The sequence below is a fragment of the Chanos chanos genome, chromosome 4 (assembly GCF_902362185.1).
Source record: "Chanos chanos chromosome 4, fChaCha1.1, whole genome shotgun sequence".
Classification (NCBI taxonomy): Eukaryota; Metazoa; Chordata; class Actinopteri; order Gonorynchiformes; family Chanidae; genus Chanos; species Chanos chanos.
The window spans coordinates 40,528,826-40,546,810 of record NC_044498.1 but is presented as its reverse complement, the minus strand read 5'-3'; the positions used below and the strand labels follow the sequence as shown (position 1 = coordinate 40,546,810).

The following is a 17,985-nucleotide window of genomic DNA, read 5'->3' as shown; positions in this document are numbered from 1 at the left end:
CATCCTTAGTTTGTTATGTTGCTCCTCCTGAGTACGTCGTTCATTTTTCACGTCAGTATCATATCCTTTAAATTCTCTGAATTTTCATATCAGTTACGCAGTTGAATAATTTGAATAAATTATTAGCATTTATCTCTTTTAAACTGTAACATAATTTTACATTCAGAGAAGACAACTTCAGAGGTTGATGTAAAACTCTGTGCAAAAGTAGGAGTTTTCATTCTGAACAGTCAACGCTTTCAAATTTGGCCTGGGTAATGATGACAATGAATAACCCTTCTGATTTCCAAACAAACTCTACACGACATAAAACGTGATCTCTGTACTACATCCTGCGCGCACAAGCGCAGTGATCGCACTAGCAGACTTTGTCCAGTGACTGAACAGTGTACTTGTGTCCGGATATATTTATCGACCGCTTTTTCTTTCGTCAAAAAGGAGCAACCTAAACATCATAACGTAATGAGAAAAAGAGTCGGTGAAAGTGGTGTAGGATCTGCAAAAAGTGATAGCCATGTTTCAGAGAAAGAGGAAAGGGGGACAAGTCCTGGAAGTGTGACAACGAGGTTAGTAATATCTCTCCATAATGATAAAAGAAGTCTGCAAAGTCGTGATGTTTTGCACACCACGGCATCAACTTACTAAATGCACTAACAAACACTCGAGCAGTAGTAACAGTCTGAATATGTACGATCTGGGTTCCTTAACTGACGCTTCCGTGTTAAGGCTTAGGAGTGAGGACGTTGCCTTAAGTTTTGTCAAATCCACAGCCAAAAATGTTGCAACGTTCTCAACAAAGTGATCATTAACAGTGTATTTTCTGTAAACTAGGCTACCATCTTATTAACATGTATCGGAGCCATTAATCGATCATGTTTTTCTTCCTAGGTCTGGATGGTGGGCGTGGATGAAACGAGGACTTATTGGTTTCTTCGTCATTTATGTGTCCGCTGCTTTTGCACCGCGACTCTTTCCAGGTGTCGTGAAATTCCTGGTATATGCGCACACTGGTGTGTGATTTAGCAGTGTATTATCAGAACGTTGAAAATCACAGCAAGGTTCACAATAGAATATTAATTACTTGTCTGGCTCAGCAGTCCGTGGTTCATTCGAAATGTACAATTCTTTCAGTTAGAGTCCCGTTCTTCACAGACCTGAGTCGCCCAGCTGACCTGTCTTTGAACCACACTCTAAATATGTACCTGACACCCGAGGATGGAATCACTGTTGCCGTGTGGTTAGTCGTCTTAACATTTTCTCGCGGAACTCATACACAAGGTTCCACACATGGAAACACATGACCAATAAAAACATGCTGTAAGCCTTATATTTACAAACACGAATGAAGCTTTATATTGCTTTATTTAATTTGATGTGCGTAAGGAAATTCCTCAACCTTATTAAAACGGAGTTATTGTTTACCAGTCAACTTAACACATTATCACACTATAATAATATGATTTGTTTGGTTACCCTAGTCTGTTTGTTTATTTGTGGTTGTTTTCACACTCGAGGCACACAGTCCCTGACAGTCTGTGGGAAGAGGCACAGGGGAAGGGTCCTGACTGGTACAAGGAGTCTTTGGCTAATGGAGCCCCCATTTTCATTTATCTCCATGGCAATGGTGGAACCAGGTGAGAGAAGTTTTCTCAGAATGTACAGCTTTCTCACTCTATTCTATTCTATTCTATTCTATTCTATTGTGGGTTATATTGTCATATGTGACGTATTTATACTGCACACACATTTATAGTTAATTAGACATTTCAGACATTTAAAAGAGGAAATAATGTACAGACATTAACAAAAACCACAACAAAAAGCTGTAGTTTTGGAAAGGGTAGATGGGTGTTGCTCAAAGTGCAGTGAGTAAGACAAAGGTCAGATGGCTCTTTGCCAGTGGTTGCTTTCATAGTCTGGATTTTTGAGATTTTGAGAGCTGCACGATGCTTGAGTAAAATGGTAATAAAGGACACATTCTTTTTGTAATCAGCTAAGGACTCAAAATGATGTTCTGTCTGTAAATACACATGTCCATATTACTTTATAGCAATGGAGACACTAGTGTCCATCTAATGGAAAGGCGCATGCTGTTGTGATCACCTGACTTGAAGTTTCTGTTTTTGTTTTCCTCACATATAGAGAGGTTTATTCAGCATTTAGAAGAGTAGTGTTTGATACCTTCATTAATGTAGTCTCTTAGACTTTGTTTTGTTTTTTTTTAACAGGGGAGCTTCTCATCGAGTTGGCCTTGTGAAGGTGAGTGAAATACTTATTGCGATTAAACATTAAGATTACTGACCAAAAAGTATCCACATATATTGAGAAAAGGCCATTTTGATCCACAGGTGCTAAGTGCTACTGGATATCATGTTCTGTCTTTGGACTACAGAGGTTGGTAATCACCTAGTGTTTGAATAGGTATATCAGGTTACCTTTTAAGTGATCTCCATGGTTTGTCTTTTTTGTCTGAAGCATGCGCTTCTGCTGATCTGTCCCTGAAAACCAAATGCTACAAAGCCAGTTACTTTCTCCAGGCCTCTTTCTTAATTTTATAAAGAGGGAAATTAAAAGACGGGTACAGTATGTCCTCTTGGGAAGGCATGATAAGAAACTATTGCTTTATAGTAGGTCAATGAAATACCGGGAGACCATGCTTAATTCTGTTTGTTTGTGTGTGCCACTGTGCACATGTGTGCATGGTCATATATGTGTGTGGGTTTATGTATGTACAGTCTAACTAACATTTCCAACACTTAACCAGGATTTGCAGAATCGACAGGCGAGCCCACGGAGCCAGGGCTGACCACTGATGCTCTTTATTTGTACCAGTGGGTAAAAGCCCACAGTGGAAATAGCCTGGTGTGTATATGGGGTCATTCATTAGGCACAGGGTGAGTCAATCACATCCCGTGGACCTCTCTGGCCCTAACCAAAACTGTTCCCTAGATAGTTCTATTGGTGCTGGCCAGTCATTCAGAAAATAACATGAACATTTTATCATTGAGATTTTGAGATTAACTTAGCAGACTGTTTTCAGTTAATATGTAAACTATTGTAAGAGAAGGTACATCTTATTCCCCTTTTGGCATCATAACATGAGACATTTAAGGTCATGCATTGTAGGATTCTCCTTTCAGTTGTTAGTTTACAAAGTCATTATTCATTATTTTAGTCACTGGCCCTACCACCAAGCACTTCACTCAGAAATACCTGTTGCATTTAAAATATTATTTTTGAATGAAGGGCCTCTTTACAAACATTGTGAGGATGTCATGTGTTGAAGTGTAATTAAACAGTAATTAGCGTGTAGAACTAGCAATTGTAAAAAGTATTTAAATCACATCTGTCTCTTTACAGAGTGGCTACCAACATGGCTTTGAAGTTACAGGAGCAAGGTAAAAACCCGACACCACTCTCTTCTGTCTCCCTCTGCTGGTGAAGTGAACAACATAATACAGTTCATTCCAGGGCAATGTCATATAATGGTACAGTAATGCATGACCATGAAAAAAAAACTCTCTCCATACCTTTTACCTATAATGCACTTGTCACTGAAACATACTCAGCAAATTTGTGGGTTAAGTTCCTGGAATTGTAGTTTTCAGTGTATATTCCATTAACACCCCTACTGTTACAGTTACTTACAAGAGGGCACTGGTTTAGAATACTATGTTGTGGTTACTTAAGTAAGAGTGAGCGATACAAATACAAATGTCTATAAACCATATAAATCAATGAGTGTTCATATACAGTAATGAGTGTAATATAATCTAAAATTACATTAATAAAATTAACAGAACATTGAGAAACTTGCTGTGCAAAGCAGAGCAGTGGGTAATATTGGTTAATGCTGTGTGTTGATGAATTGTCCTCTCTTAAATCTTTTCTACTTATAAGGAACTTCTGTTGACGGTGTGATAATAGAGTCTCCATTTACTAATGCACGACATGCAGGGAAAAACCACCCATTTGCCTGGGTAAGCAAGACAACAGTTCACCACTTAGCAGAGGGATCTGCAAGGGACACTGTATAAAACTTAAAACAATAAACTGGAGGGAATAGGAAGTATTGAAATGTGCTCAAAGTTAATCTTATTTCAGAGTTCAAACTTTACGAATTCATGTGCTTTTTTAATGAATTTTGTTTATGAAAGTAGCCAAGTTTCTGACATTTCCATGTTTATATTTCCCAGTTTTACTTTAGGTTCCCTTGGTTTGACTACTTTTTCCTGGATCCATTGAAGGATAACCACGTGTTCTTTACAAATGATGATAAGTAAGTGCACTGCAGGATGGACATGATCTGAGACCAATATCAGTGTAAACTGTAAAGAAAGGGAGATATCATAGAGACATGGAGGACTGAAAATTTATATTCTTCCTGCAGTTTTACTGAGACATTATTAGTAATGTGCTTCATGTTTTTCACAGTTTGAGGAAGCTGAAGATACCTCTTCTGATCCTTCATGCTGAAGATGACCTTATAGTACCCTTCCACATGGGACAGGAGGTATGAAATTAGAATTTAATACACATAAAATTAAAGCAAAGGTTTGCTTATGTAAATGGCCTTTCGAGTCATATTAGCCTAATAATCTGGACATAGGAAAAAAATAACCTTCAGTGTCTCCCCATTCAGCTATACGACATAGCTCGAAGTGCCCAAAATTCAGAGGAAAGAGTGAAGATGGTGAGGTTTAACAAAGAACTGGGGTATGTCCACAACGGGAGCTACAAAGACCCTCGTATGCCAGCTATCATAAGGTAACATAACGAACCACATTTCATTGCATAATGTTAAAAGCTTTTTTTTTTAAACTCATCTATTTACTTGTTGGTCTCAAAGAATACACAGCACACCAGGGGGATATTCCAGAAAGCGGGTTTAGTGAAAACTCTGAGTTAGTTAACTCAGAGCAAGTAGTAAACCTCCTAATAGAAAAGCCCCTCGGCTTTGTTTTGCTAGTAGAATGAATCCATAGGGCTCTTCTGCCAGGAGGTTTACTACTTTGCGTTAACTTACTCTGAGTTTTCACTAATCCCCCTTTCTTGAATACCCCCCAGTACCATAATGTGATTCATCAAAATTATGTTCTGGCATTTCAGGGAATTTGTGGAGTCTTTGTCATCATGAGCCAGAGGAAGAGATTTGAAAACAAAATCCAAATGTTCACTTAACTCCCAGAATGCCTGTATACTGACTACATTGTAATTAAGTGAATCTGTGACTGTTTCTTTACTGTGAACATAAAGGAAATTTACAAAGTGAAAGCTGTTGTTGTTTTTGTCGTTGTTGTTGTTGATGATGACGACGACGACGACGACGACGACGATGATGATAATTAGTGGGATGACAAGGAGGAGGAAAGAAGTTCATGCAGTTTACAGATAGACTAAATAAATGTGTAAAATATATGGACCACCCCTTTCAGTTGTCATCTTGATAATTTTTTAGATGTAGTTTGAGGGTACTTTTATTTGACCATGTTTTAGAGATCTCGGCTGACAAGAGTACTAAAGTTTTCACAATACCTCTTGTGTTATAAAGGTAAGGTCTTCCGCTCCTTAACTTTGCAGTCAGATGACGTGGCTGAAGGTGGTAGAGAACTTGGGGAGAGCGTTCGATTAATCAACATATATTTCACCGCTTTTGGCATCGATTGGATGAAAAGGCACATGTGACCTTTTTTTACCAATGGAAGCTGCGTGCGATAAGTGCTTCGTGAAACAATTTACGACATATGCGCAGGAGAGCATCCGAAGACATCCAGTGTCATACAACCAGGAAGAAGGAAGGTGGGATAGCTCCTAAAAAAGCTAAGATCCCGTAATCTGTCAGAAAACGTTCCTTGAAAATGACGGGATCTTCCAGGTGGAAGATAGCAGCTGTGATCTGGTTGAGCTTATTGTTGCCAGCCCGGGCAGATGAACATGAGCACACGGTGAGAAAACGCAGTCAGGGTAAAGAGTATGTTCATTTCTTTGCTAATGCTAACGGACGGTTGATGACTCTTCTCTAAAATCTGAGGATTGGCGTTTTAATTCAGTGTCCAGCCGTATATCGCTATGGAGAATGTCATATTATGTGAACGCAGTTACACGGCATGCATATCTCAAGTTAACGCAGGTACCTGCCAAAGCTAGCACGCTAATTCTATGCAAAGCTAGCATGGCTGGCTACGTGGTCCAGAGACCGAAAACTAGCCCGTCAGTTAGCATCAACATTAAGTTAGGTTACCTCCTTCAATAAAATGTGTTCAGTTCTCTTTGATATTTTCCCACGGGTTCAGATAGATATTTTATGTGTTGTTGTTCGTCTTCGTTTGCACGAAGACCGCTGATGTGCTGGGGTTTTTTTTCCAGCAGATTTTGTGATAAGCTTGTGCATATCCTCCGGTAATCATACAATATGTCCGTCTGTGCACAACACATACATCCGGTTCTTCGGGCCTGACAAATAGGACATTGTGATAGTCAAGACAGATTGGAGAAATCCTTCTCCTGGCGAAAGGTAGTAGTTCGTGCCTGTCTTTTGTTGCACTTGTACTTAAATATTCTTAAACAGATGTACCTTTTTCGTTTTTGGTCAAAATGAAATGTGACAGCTCCGCTTGGTTTACTAGTATGATGTGAAGCGTTGGCAGGGACACATCGCAATTGGAGTTTGCTGTCACCTGTGCATACTCCAGGACTGAGGTCGTATGCTCGATATATAATGTTTTGAATTTTGGACAAGGTCATTGTGATGCCGGTTTTGTTAGACATGCTACAACATGCTTTGTAGCATTGTGCCATTTCATATTTGTAGGTTATGATATCACCCAAAGATTCTTCATGTAAATACATCATTTCACAAGTATGTGTTAGCTTCATGCTACCATATTGTGTCAGTAACATTGCAAGAACACTTTCACGGATGGCTTTGGCACAGTAATAATAATGCGTTGTGGTTTCTGGAGTTGTAGTGCATTCCTTGTAATCTCCACTGATATGTCAGTCACTATTTTTCCTTTGCTGCCATACAGTGGGATTACCCTATGTTCAGTTTGAAATGAGCTTTCTCCTGAGGGAGGTTATCAATCATTTTGCATTAATTTTACTTGCCGAGTTCCCTACAGATACTCATGTGTTTGTAGTTCTCTGTCTGTACTTTTAAAGATGCTAAATCTTAAGTGTTCGATCATACCTCATATTGCCTTAGCAATTCAGCTCAGATCCTGTGATCTATTACAGATGAGTTACTTAATGAACGGACATTTATCCAGCTTTTTAGGTGGGATTTCTCATTGAAATGGTCAGCGACAGCTCATTAGGCCTACTTAGGCCGTGAAGGGGTGGGGAAACACACATGTTGTAGAGTGCAGGCCATATTTTACACTTTGAGTATTTTCTGTATAATTCTTTGGTTTTACCTCAGAGACTGCTGTCAAAGAGTCCTCATGATCTTTAAGGGACTCTTTCATCTCTCGTCATTTCCACGCCTTCTGCTTCTGACGTATCTAGAGAGAAAAAGAGAGAAATGAATCCCCTCCTCCAATACACACAAATGTGTGCACACACGGTATACGCCCACCCCTTCAACTGTCTAGTTTGTAGTTTTGAGAACAATTGAAATTAAATTAACTTTTTCTTGTATGGCCCCTCTGAAATGTTATTAATCACACAAGACATCTCTAACTGTCTGTGGCTTATTGCCTCATTTTGGTTTCTTGACGCACCACTGAGCCTTCATGAGAATCTCCAACAGAGAATATTCCGGATGGGTATCTCAGATTAGGCCTGTACTGTTCTCTGTCTCTTTTGACTAGATAGCGTATGTTATTGTTGTTGTTTATATAGAACTTGGCTGGCTTGTCAGTTTGTGGACCAGATTTGTATTAAAGTGAAAGAAAACATGCAAAGAGCAACCGATGGGGGTTGTTTACATGTCAGTCAGTTCTGGCAAAGACTCGTGGATGTTTGGTCCTCTAATATTTTGAAATTGCATTCCAACCAAATTTTTGCAGATTGATGGTGAAGGATCTGTTAGTGCCCAGTGGAATCACACATCCTAGACTATAACCCAAAGAGGGAGTCTTTTTATATCCATCCCTTCTGTTAGTTTTAGAAGACTTCATGCCATTCTTCTCCTTTTGCTCTTCTGATGAATATTTTATGGTTGTCGGCACGCTCAAATGAAACAGTTATGTTGTTTACTCTTTCAACTTTTGTTTATCTTTATCAGGGATTAACTGGTTTTGAACTATAAGTCAACATAAAACAGTCCCTAAATTGGCTGGGGGAAAGTTGCAATACTCCTTGAAGTTATGAGAATTTATTTACTTTAGATCGTGTTCAGAAATGCCTGGTAACCAGCTGGAATGTAAAACTAGCATTTGTATCAATGGTGATTTGCTTTGTGCAGAACTAATAGCAAAATAGTAACTCCATGCCTGAGTGAGTCTCACAGGTTTAACTGGATTAGCAAGACTGAGAAATACTCCATTTGAACACATAGCCCACAGAAATTTAATTGTTGTATGTACTGAGTTCAAGACCTGATTGGGAGCAGTTTCCGTAAACTCGTTCCAGCTGCTGTGAATAGCACCCATGCTTAGTCAAGTGGACTATATCTTGCCTAATTGATCCTATTGTTCTTTTGTTTTTAATAAAGGGTTTGAAGGACTGAGAGATATAACAATCCTTATTTCATTATCTTGGGAAATAATTGTCCAAAAGGAATTGTCCCGGTCTTTTATTTGGACAGAATTATCCTAGTCTTTAATCATATAACACAATTTTTTTTTTACATCTGACAGCAGATGGACTGAGGTTATCTAGCTCCCCTAGAAATCCCATCAAGAGATAAACCCCTCCTCCCCTCCAGGTGCTTGTGTGTTTGTATGTGGATCCGTAGGGTAAGTGTTCTCTATGAATTTGCAGTACACAGATAAAGAGGAGGTGGTTTTATGGATGAATACGGTGGGACCGTATCACAACAGACAGGAGACCTATAAGTACTTCTCTCTGCCGTTCTGCGCGGGCTCCAAAAAGACCATCAGCCACTACCACGAGACCCTGGGGGAGGCACTGCAGGGAGTGGAGCTCGAGTTCAGCGGCCTAGACATCAAATTTAAAGGTATCTGCTTCTAATGAATCTTTACTTGCATACCTGACTTATTCCTCTACTCTCCCCTTGCTCATCCCTTATTATTCCTTTTCTGCTCTTTTACTTGTCCTGTTCTCCTCATGTACTCCTCCTTTACCCTCTTTTCTCTTCTTCTCCTGCCGAAATCCATCATGAAAACGGTTTTCTGTCATGAATGCCATAGTTATGTGTGATGAAGTGTGTGGGCCGATGGACACTGTAATGTTGGGTATGATTGAATTACAACCTGTATCCCCCTAAAAGGTGATGGGGGTGGTGATATACCGTGATCTGTTTCTGGTCAAGGTGTGAAATATGAGTGAGTGTAATAAATGTGACCAGGTATAATGACTGTTGGCCAGGCTTAGGCTTTTGGGGTAAACATTAACCTTTTTATGGTATAATGACCCTGTGAACACTCAAAGACCCAATCAGGCTTGATGCACCTGTCTTTTTTTTTTTTAAATTTGGGTCCTGTTTCTCTGTCCTTAGAGGAAGTGATGCAGACGACATACTGTGAAATCGAGCTGGACAAAGCCAAGCGGGATGCCTTTGTTTACGCCATCAAGAATCATTATTGGTACCAGATGTACATTGATGACCTTCCCATCTGGGGTGAGTTGTGCTAGTGATAAAAAATCTCTACCCTGTCAAAGTCTTTACGGCCATTCTCCGCTAAGAACAGGGGTTCATCACCTTTCACTAAGCAGCTGTAGTGTGAACCAAAGTACGTATATGTTTGTGTTTGTTCTATTTATCAGTGTTTTGCTGTTTTGTTTTCCGTTTTTGTTTATGTGGTCTATTCACTAGCTGAGTGGATTAGTGTATGATGTTTTGACACAATCATTAATGTAAGGCTATTTTGGATTATGCTGTTCGCAGTCTGGTTTTGATGCCCTGTGTGAATCTTTCTGAAGAGAGCATGAGGAAAATCTCTCTCTCTCTCTCTCTTTCTCTGTCTTTATCTCTATCTGCTCTCTCTGCTCCCTCCCTCTCTCTCTGCTGTGTGTGTCTTTTTCTCCTCCCTTCCTGGTGTACGTGGTAAAGATTAAGTAAATACAGTGTCTGGCCCCTGCCACGTTGCTGTAGTAGTAATAATGTATTGCTTTCTACTGATGATGAGTGCTGCCACTGGCTTAGGCTGCAGGTCCACTGAGAGTGAGTGGGTGGATATGTTCATTTACTGCATAAGTGTTTGCAGAAACACTCCCTTCATAGTCTGGTGTTTAACACAGAAACCACTTCTTTATTCTTAGCATACCTGAATCACAGGCCCTGCACTCTAACTGTTAAGGCCTTTGCGTGCAATCTGTGTTTTCTCATTTATAAATGATGTAACCTAGGACTAAGAAACAGACATTAATGAAATAGTGCGTCATTAATATGTGTGTGTGTGTGCGTGTGTGTGTGTGCGTGTGTGTGTGTGCGCGTGTGTGTGACAGGAATTGTTGGAGAGGCAGATGAGAATGGGGAAGATCATTATCTTTGGACCTACAAAAAGCTGGAGATTGGGTTCAATGGAAACAGGATAGTGGACGTTAATCTGACCAGTGAGGGCAAAGTCAAGCTTGTGCCAAACACAAGAATCGCCATGTCCTACTCTGTGAGTAGATCCTCAATGCCAGTGCTTTAGACAGACCTGTTGATGTAGATGAATTACAGCTGATCATGTATAGCGATTGGTATTTCACTCATAGCTACCTCGTAGTGTGTAGCCTGTGTAGGATTCTGTTGTCATCAGTGACACTGAGTGATCAAAGTGAAGTAAATTGCGTTGTTTTTGTCACAGGTAAAATGGAAGAAGTCGGATGTGAAGTTTGAAGACAGATTTGACAAATATCTTGACCCTTCCTTCTTTCAACACAGAGTACGTGAGAGATTACTAATATATTTTGCCACTGTATCTGAGAAGACAAAAGATTGTTCATCTCAGTAATGGAAAATGATGTAGAATGTCAAAAAGATAACCTACAGACGTGTGATGTGATATCTGGATGTGGAGAGATGTCTTGTCTCACTGTATTTGTTTTTGTTTTTTTGTTGTTGTTGTTGTCTTTTTGTAAACACAGATTCACTGGTTCTCCATATTTAACTCCTTCATGATGGTCATATTCCTGGTGGGTTTGGTCTCTATGATCCTGATGAGAACACTGAGGAAAGACTATGCCAGATACAGTAAAGAGGAAGAGATGGATGATATGGTGAGACCTTTTCTCCTCCCCCTTAGGGACTTCATCAAAGTCCATGGTTTTCATATTATAGCTCAGTAATATAGATAGCTTAGTGTAAGTGGACTCAATGAAGGAAATGTTGTCATATCAGAGCAGCAGCTGACGTCGTTGCACATACACACATGTTATGTACACACACACACACACACATTTTAATGTCCTTGGCATTTACAATGTTTGCAGGACCGTGACCTGGGAGATGAGTATGGTTGGAAGCAGGTCCATGGTGACGTGTTCAGACCCTCCAGCCATCCATTAATCTTCTCCTCCCTGATTGGCTCGGGCTGTCAGATCTTCTCCGTTTCTCTCATCGTCATCATCGTCGCCATGATCGAGGACCTCTACACTGAGTAAGTCTTCATCAGAGTCAATAAAAACTAGAGTTAGACTCTTACTTGTAACTGTAAGAATCCTTAAAATAGATAACCACATCAGACGTATGGAGAAACACACTGAACGTCTCAGATCTGTTTCAGATCTGTTTCTCTATTGAGCAGAGAAGAGAAACGAAACAAAACAGATGTATAAGGCTGCTAAAAATCAGTACACCTGATTAATCATTAACTTGGCCTGTTAACTGTTTTTGAACAAACCTGATTTTGAGAGCATTTGAGGATTACTCAAAGATAAGCCTTCATGATATCATGTTAGGTTCTTGATTAAACCATATGAGGCTAGCGCTTTATTACAGCATGTGGGGCCAATTCCCCACAGATCATAGCAATGACTTCATCTTATATAAGGCTAACTCTTTCAAAAGGCCTAGGCTGTATTGGATGTATTCAGTAAGTTATATAAGGTTCTTCACAGTGTAGTATGAGGATAACTTTAAGAAGTCACACAAGGCGAACCAATTCATGTAAGGCTAACTCTGTAGAGGATGGTCCAGTGAGAGCAGAATCTCAGTGAGCATGCTTTTAAAGGCTGCCTGTCTTTGTCTCTGCAGGAGAGGGTCCATGCTGAGCACGGCCATATTCGTCTACGCCGCCACCTCCCCAGTGAATGGCTACTTCGGGGGCAGTTTGTACGCAAAACAAGGCGGTGAGTGAATCAATAAGTATTCATTTAATGCTTTGATAACCACACGGGGTCTTCTGAACAGGTGATGCTAAGAGTCGTGTTTGACTTCGCTGTGCACAGCATCTTGACTTAGCTTAAGCATTATCTGTCTGGCTTGTGCTGACTTAACTGCAGACCGTACTGACATAAGAGACGGTAATTTGCCCTGACACCTTTTAACCAGAGAAATTGACTGTCGACCTGGAGCAGAATTCCAAGAGAAGCAGCGACCATATACTGGCACACAGACAAGCCTGTTAAACACACTGAAGCATTGAAGCGTTAAGATTTGTCTGAATCCTGTGTGCGTGTGTGTGTGCGTGCGTGCTTGCGTGTGTGTGTGTGTGTGTTATCTCAGGGAGAAGATGGATAAAACAGATGTTTATAGGAGCATTTTTGATCCCTGCCATGGTGTGTGGCACAGCTTTCTTCATCAACTTCATCGCGATCTACTACCACGCCTCCAGGGCTATCCCTTTCGGCACCATGGTGAGCACATTGACGTCTGTATCAGTCATCGTAATGGGAGCACCCTTTGGATTGTCAGATTTACAAGCACTCAGTGCCCCTAGAGCTCATTCATTAGCTTTTGGAGGGGAGCCTTAACTCGGCTCTCTCCAGCACCCAGACAGGATTTTTCCATCGTGTTAAGATATTAAACCTGCAACCTTCCAATTCTCCTTACCCGCCATTTTCCTTACCTCTGTGCCAGTGCTGCCTCTCAGCGAGAATTCATTGAGATTCTTTGATATAGAGTCATTTTGGGGTGAGGGAGGAGTCATATTAAAGCTACAGCTACATGTTTCAGATCTGTTTCTTAGCCAGTACAAATTTGGCAGTAGGTAAGAATATCTGTCTAGCTAGCGAGCTAACTACATGTACACACAGCGCCGCTTTTCGGCACCGTATGTGTATTAGGATCACGTGTAGACATATTAACGCACGTTGCGTGTGTTCATTTCAGCGAACTTGATTTCATGGTTTCCTGATTTGTGTTTCCAGGTTGCTGTTTGCTGTATCTGTTTCTTTGTAATCCTACCTCTGAACCTGGTGGGGACGATTCTTGGCAGGAATCTCTCTGGTCAGCCCAACTTCCCCTGCAGAGTTAATGCTGTGCCCAGGCCCATCCCGGAGAAGAAATGGTAACCCTCACTCCCAGCTGACACATCCTGTTTACGTTACGTATTGTAATGCACATATTCCAGTCATTTACAGCTAAAGCTCAGAGATTACAGAACCAGTCAGCTGAAATAGCCACGTTTGTGTCGCTCGCAGTTGCAAAGTGAGCGTCAGTATTGCTGTAGGGATTTCTGTGCTGTGGAAAAAAAAAAAAAAAAGAATTAAGCCAGCAATATATTTCTCAATTCAAATTAGTATTAATCGCATTCTGTGTCTGTCGCTGTTAATAAAAACTGTAATTTCTTTTATCAAGCCAATTTGAGGATATCCGCTTTGATTTGAGGTTTTTTCCTGTGTTTGGCAGGTTCATGGAGCCGGCTGTCATTGTGTGTCTTGGAGGGATCCTGCCGTTTGGCTCAATATTCATTGAAATGTAAGGACGCACTGATTCTCCCTTTACTCCACCTGCACTATTTTAGTTTGGTCATTACATCAGCATCACCTGACCACTCAAGTATCCATGAATTTCGCTATTTTCATTCTGTTTTTAAACAACATGCGTGTGACACGGACGAACGGCTGTTGGCTGAAACGTACAGTATTCATAAACAGACTATTGTCCAGTTTGCTATGGAAATGCCCACCCCCCCCCCCCCCCCCTTCTTGCTGCACCTGTGTCAGCAGAGCTTCATCACTGCGTGTCCGCAGAGTTTCTGTGTGTTAGAGGTCCAAGCGTAGAGTCGGCCAAAGTGCATCACACCATGAGACGACATACGGCAGCGTGCCCTGTTGAAGGTGTCAGGGATCCTAGTCAACTCCTCCTCAGGACCTTATTCATTTTCCAATACTGTCAGTTCGCACAAGCCAACGGCCTTCTAATTTTCTCTTCCTGTGCTTTTAACTCTAAACCAAGATCTGTTTGACCACAGTAACGTGAAGAAACATCGATCTTAATACACATTGCCCCCTCCCTTTTCAGGTACTTTATTTTCACGTCGTTCTGGGCCTATAAGATTTATTACGTGTACGGCTTCATGATGCTGGTGCTGGTTATCCTGTGTATTGTCACTGTGTGTGTGACAATTGTCTGCACTTATTTCCTGCTCAACGCTGAAGACTACAGATGGTGAGACTTTCTCTCTCGGATGAATTTTTCTTTTTATCTTATTCTTGCATTGTAGCTGTACTTTGTTGTTTGTTAATATTTATTTATTTATTTATCTATCGCTTCTCCATTTGTCTCTGAGCCTTTTTCATTGTCTGAGTACATCTTTTAGCACAAGATGGTGTGATCAGTAATGGCTTACCGCCCAGCAGACAAACTGTGATACAGATAAGCATCAAAGTGATTGTATCTTCTGAAGAATTTAGAATTGTATTTCATGTCTTTATACAGGCAGTGGACAAGCTTTCTTTCTGCAGCATCCACAGCAGTTTATGTTTACATGTATTCCTTTTACTATTATTTCTTCAAAACAAAGTGAGTACCTGATATCGCATCTTTGTTCTATTTAGAAATTGGACGCGTCGCTAAACAAATAAGCACATATCTTTGAAATATCTTTTTGTTTGTACCAAATTTTATCCTGTTGACATTGCATTTTACTTAGTTGTTTGTACTTTCCTATAAGAAATTTGCTGTCATGTGACCTGATGTTTTTTTTTTTGTCTGTAGGATGTATGGTTTGTTTCAGACATCGTTTTACTTTGGTTACATGGCTGTGTTCAGCACTGCCCTCGGGATCATGTGTGGTGAGTTTGGTCTGCTTCTCTGACCCAGATTTTTGGGTTCAGAAACATTTACCAAATTTGGTTCAGAGATATCCAGCAATTCCCACAATGGGATTAACTCAAGAAGGCTGTTTTTGGATCAGTGTTTAAAGTTCTAGTCTCCTTTGTTCATGCATTAAATGTAAACTAACCTACACCTCACAAAGCTATGTGGATCATGAACAGGCTTTCCTCTGTAGCAGCACAGTTCTGTGGACTTTCATTAGGAACACTAAACAGCAGGAACCCACTCGCTCACTAAATCAGTTAAATTGATGCAATTTTTTTGGTCGTGTCTTTTGAAAAATAAATTTACGGTTGTCTGTCTTTGTCTAATGAGGTTGGTTTTATTCTTTTGTACTTGTTGTATATATTAGGAGCTGTTGGCTACATTGGAACAAGTGCCTTTGTTAGGAAGATCTACACAAACGTGAAGATTGACTAGTCAACCGACCAACAGAGACGCTGAGACGCGGGCTCTGCCTCCACGCTCCCCTAGCACTGGCAGGCACAAGTCTTCATTTCCTTTTTTGCAAGAAGAGATTGCGGTATCTTACCTTGTACAAAATTGAATTTTTTTCATATTTCAAAAACAAATTCAAGTCCCTAAATGATGTGTACACATGGCAAAATAGGAGATAAATAAATATAAACTTTATTATTTTTTTTTAAACGACTACTTTCCAATGGTGTTTTTGTTTTTGTGTTCTGGAACAAATGTTTGGGGTTGAAAATGTTAATGTAAGCAACAAAAAGAAAAAAAAAAAAAAATTGTGAACCACAACAGCATCAACCCAGTCCTACTCTCACTACCAACAGTGACTGTAAGTATAGTGTTCTGTTGACGGAATAGTCTAGATCTCTTCAGTGAAGAGGCAAAAGTGTGTCGGAGGCCTTTATTCTATTATATGAGAATATTGGAGAGTTGGGTTTGTGTTCTTGCTCTAACTTGGATCTGTTTTGTTTTACTGAGTCATAGGATGCCATCGTTAAAGTATTCTGGTTAAATAGCTACACCACTCCGATTACACCCAAGAGGATTCAATGATTTGCCGCTTCAAAACGTCCAGAAATATCTTTTTAAAAGCTCATATACTGGGCTGTTGTAGGACACTTGCTGGAGCTTTTCCCAAGATGAAGAATGATTTTTCTTTTTTTTTTTTTTTGCTATTTACAGTCTGTTTCAATGCATTAACCTAATGCCAATACTTGGGACAAACTTGTCTTAGTCTGGTTTCCTGTGCAGGTAAAGAGAAGTGGGAGCGCGTTGTCTGCGCGAGATTGAGTTCTCGTTGCAGAATGTTTTAATTGGACGTTTGACGTGGTCACGTTTTTCCCGTTCAGTCTTATCTTAAATGTCTGGGTTCGATGAAGTCTTCTCAAAGATAATATATGGGTAGGGGGAAACCATGTATATAACCTGAATAATGTAAGTGTAGATGTAGATCCCAAATATGTATTTTGGTTGTACAGATTTATTACAGGGTGTGCTTTGTTTTTTTTTTAAAAGACATTCAATCGGAAGATTATTTTTAGGAGCTTGGGTTGGAATGGGTGGCACTGTTACATCTTGCCTGAGATTGCATGAAGTTTTGACCTGACTGAAAGAACATCAAATTCCGTTTCTCTTTTCTTTTTTTCCTCTCTAACGTTTTCTTCCTCTAAAGTTTCTAATTGCTGGCGCACGAATGGCTCCTGTTCATTTTGGTCATGAGGATCTCGAGGCTGTCTCAAAAAAAACAAAACAAAACAAAGTGCTTCACGTACTTTGTGCTGCTCGTAGGGGAGGTTAGTCAACATGGGCTTTTTGTTCGTTTGTCTGTTTATATTTCCTTTGATTTAAAGCTTTATAAGGCTCTCCGTACGTTGGTCGGCCATCTCTTTCACGCTAACTTTGATAACTACGACCTGAACCAACGTTGTGAATGTCCGGCAAATTGAGGCGTATTTGCTCAGTTTCTGCAGACATACTGTACAAAGTCATTGTACACTTTGCTTGATGTTTTCATGACTATAGAAAGTGCTACGGAGTACTTCCACCATGTTGTCTTCTTTTTGTTGTTTTGTTGTGTAAATACACTATGTACCTGAAAATGTTTGAGAAGTGGCAATGCCTTTTTTTTTTCTAACCCTTTTCAATCTTCCCAAATTCGGAATTGATTTCTGGTACTTCACTTCACTTCACATAACATGTAATGTCTGAAAAAAGACATTTTAAATTTGCTCTTAACTTGCTGTAAAACACACAAAAAAGAAAATAAACAACATTTACGTACACTGGGGTTATGTAGGTATGGTTACTGCATTGAGGTACAGTTCTCTCGAAGATTTTTGGTTGAATTTCTCTTTTAAGTAAAGGAGACAAAACCCTGCTATCGGTAGAGGCAGATCTGACAGCAACACACAATCTATGTCTGCACTTCCCAGTGAAAGAAATAAAATAATGGTTTGATGGTAGTCTCACCTTGCCTTATTAGTGTCTTGAGCCTATGATGAAAATTTACCAGCAAATAATGTCAAGCCATGTGTTTTACTCCACTTTGTAGATGATATCGGATGTACTGTGGAGTGCATGTTTACACTTTGGATTCTAATCTGAAAAATCATACCTGAGAACAATAAGGGCTTCCAGCACTTGATTTTCTCAGACATATCCAAGTTTATAGTAATAATGCC

The 17,985-nt window shown here is 40.0% G+C and overlaps 2 protein-coding genes across 3 annotated transcripts; both read left to right on the top strand.

The window, feature by feature from the left end:
* Positions 1–372: 372 nt before the first annotated feature.
* Positions 373–5,274, top strand: LOC115809213 (lysophosphatidylserine lipase ABHD12). Of its 2 annotated transcripts, none has more exons than XM_030770787.1 (13): positions 373–566; positions 889–977; positions 1,132–1,237; positions 1,515–1,634; positions 2,229–2,259; positions 2,349–2,394; positions 2,765–2,894; positions 3,361–3,398; positions 3,901–3,980; positions 4,197–4,279; positions 4,435–4,513; positions 4,643–4,767; positions 5,110–5,274. In XM_030770787.1, exons 1-13 carry the CDS (start codon positions 463–465, stop codon positions 5,135–5,137), a joined length of 1,059 nt encoding a protein of 352 aa, XP_030626647.1. In that variant the 5' UTR covers positions 373–462; the 3' UTR covers positions 5,138–5,274. The 2 variants fall into 2 exon arrangements, with proteins under 2 accessions (XP_030626647.1, XP_030626646.1); XM_030770786.1 differs by having other exon boundaries at positions 889–1,010.
* Positions 5,275–5,778: 504 nt separating this feature from the next.
* Positions 5,779–17,405, top strand: tm9sf3 (transmembrane 9 superfamily member 3). Its single transcript, XM_030771579.1, has 15 exons — positions 5,779–5,945; positions 8,926–9,121; positions 9,623–9,745; positions 10,573–10,733; positions 10,920–10,997; positions 11,200–11,331; positions 11,545–11,711; positions 12,308–12,402; positions 12,779–12,909; positions 13,423–13,562; positions 13,904–13,972; positions 14,519–14,665; positions 14,936–15,019; positions 15,215–15,291; positions 15,687–17,405. The coding sequence occupies exons 1-15, from the start codon at positions 5,859–5,861 to the stop codon at positions 15,752–15,754; spliced, it is 1,755 nt and encodes a 584-aa protein (XP_030627439.1). The 5' UTR covers positions 5,779–5,858; the 3' UTR covers positions 15,755–17,405.
* Positions 17,406–17,985: the final 580 nt, after the last annotated feature.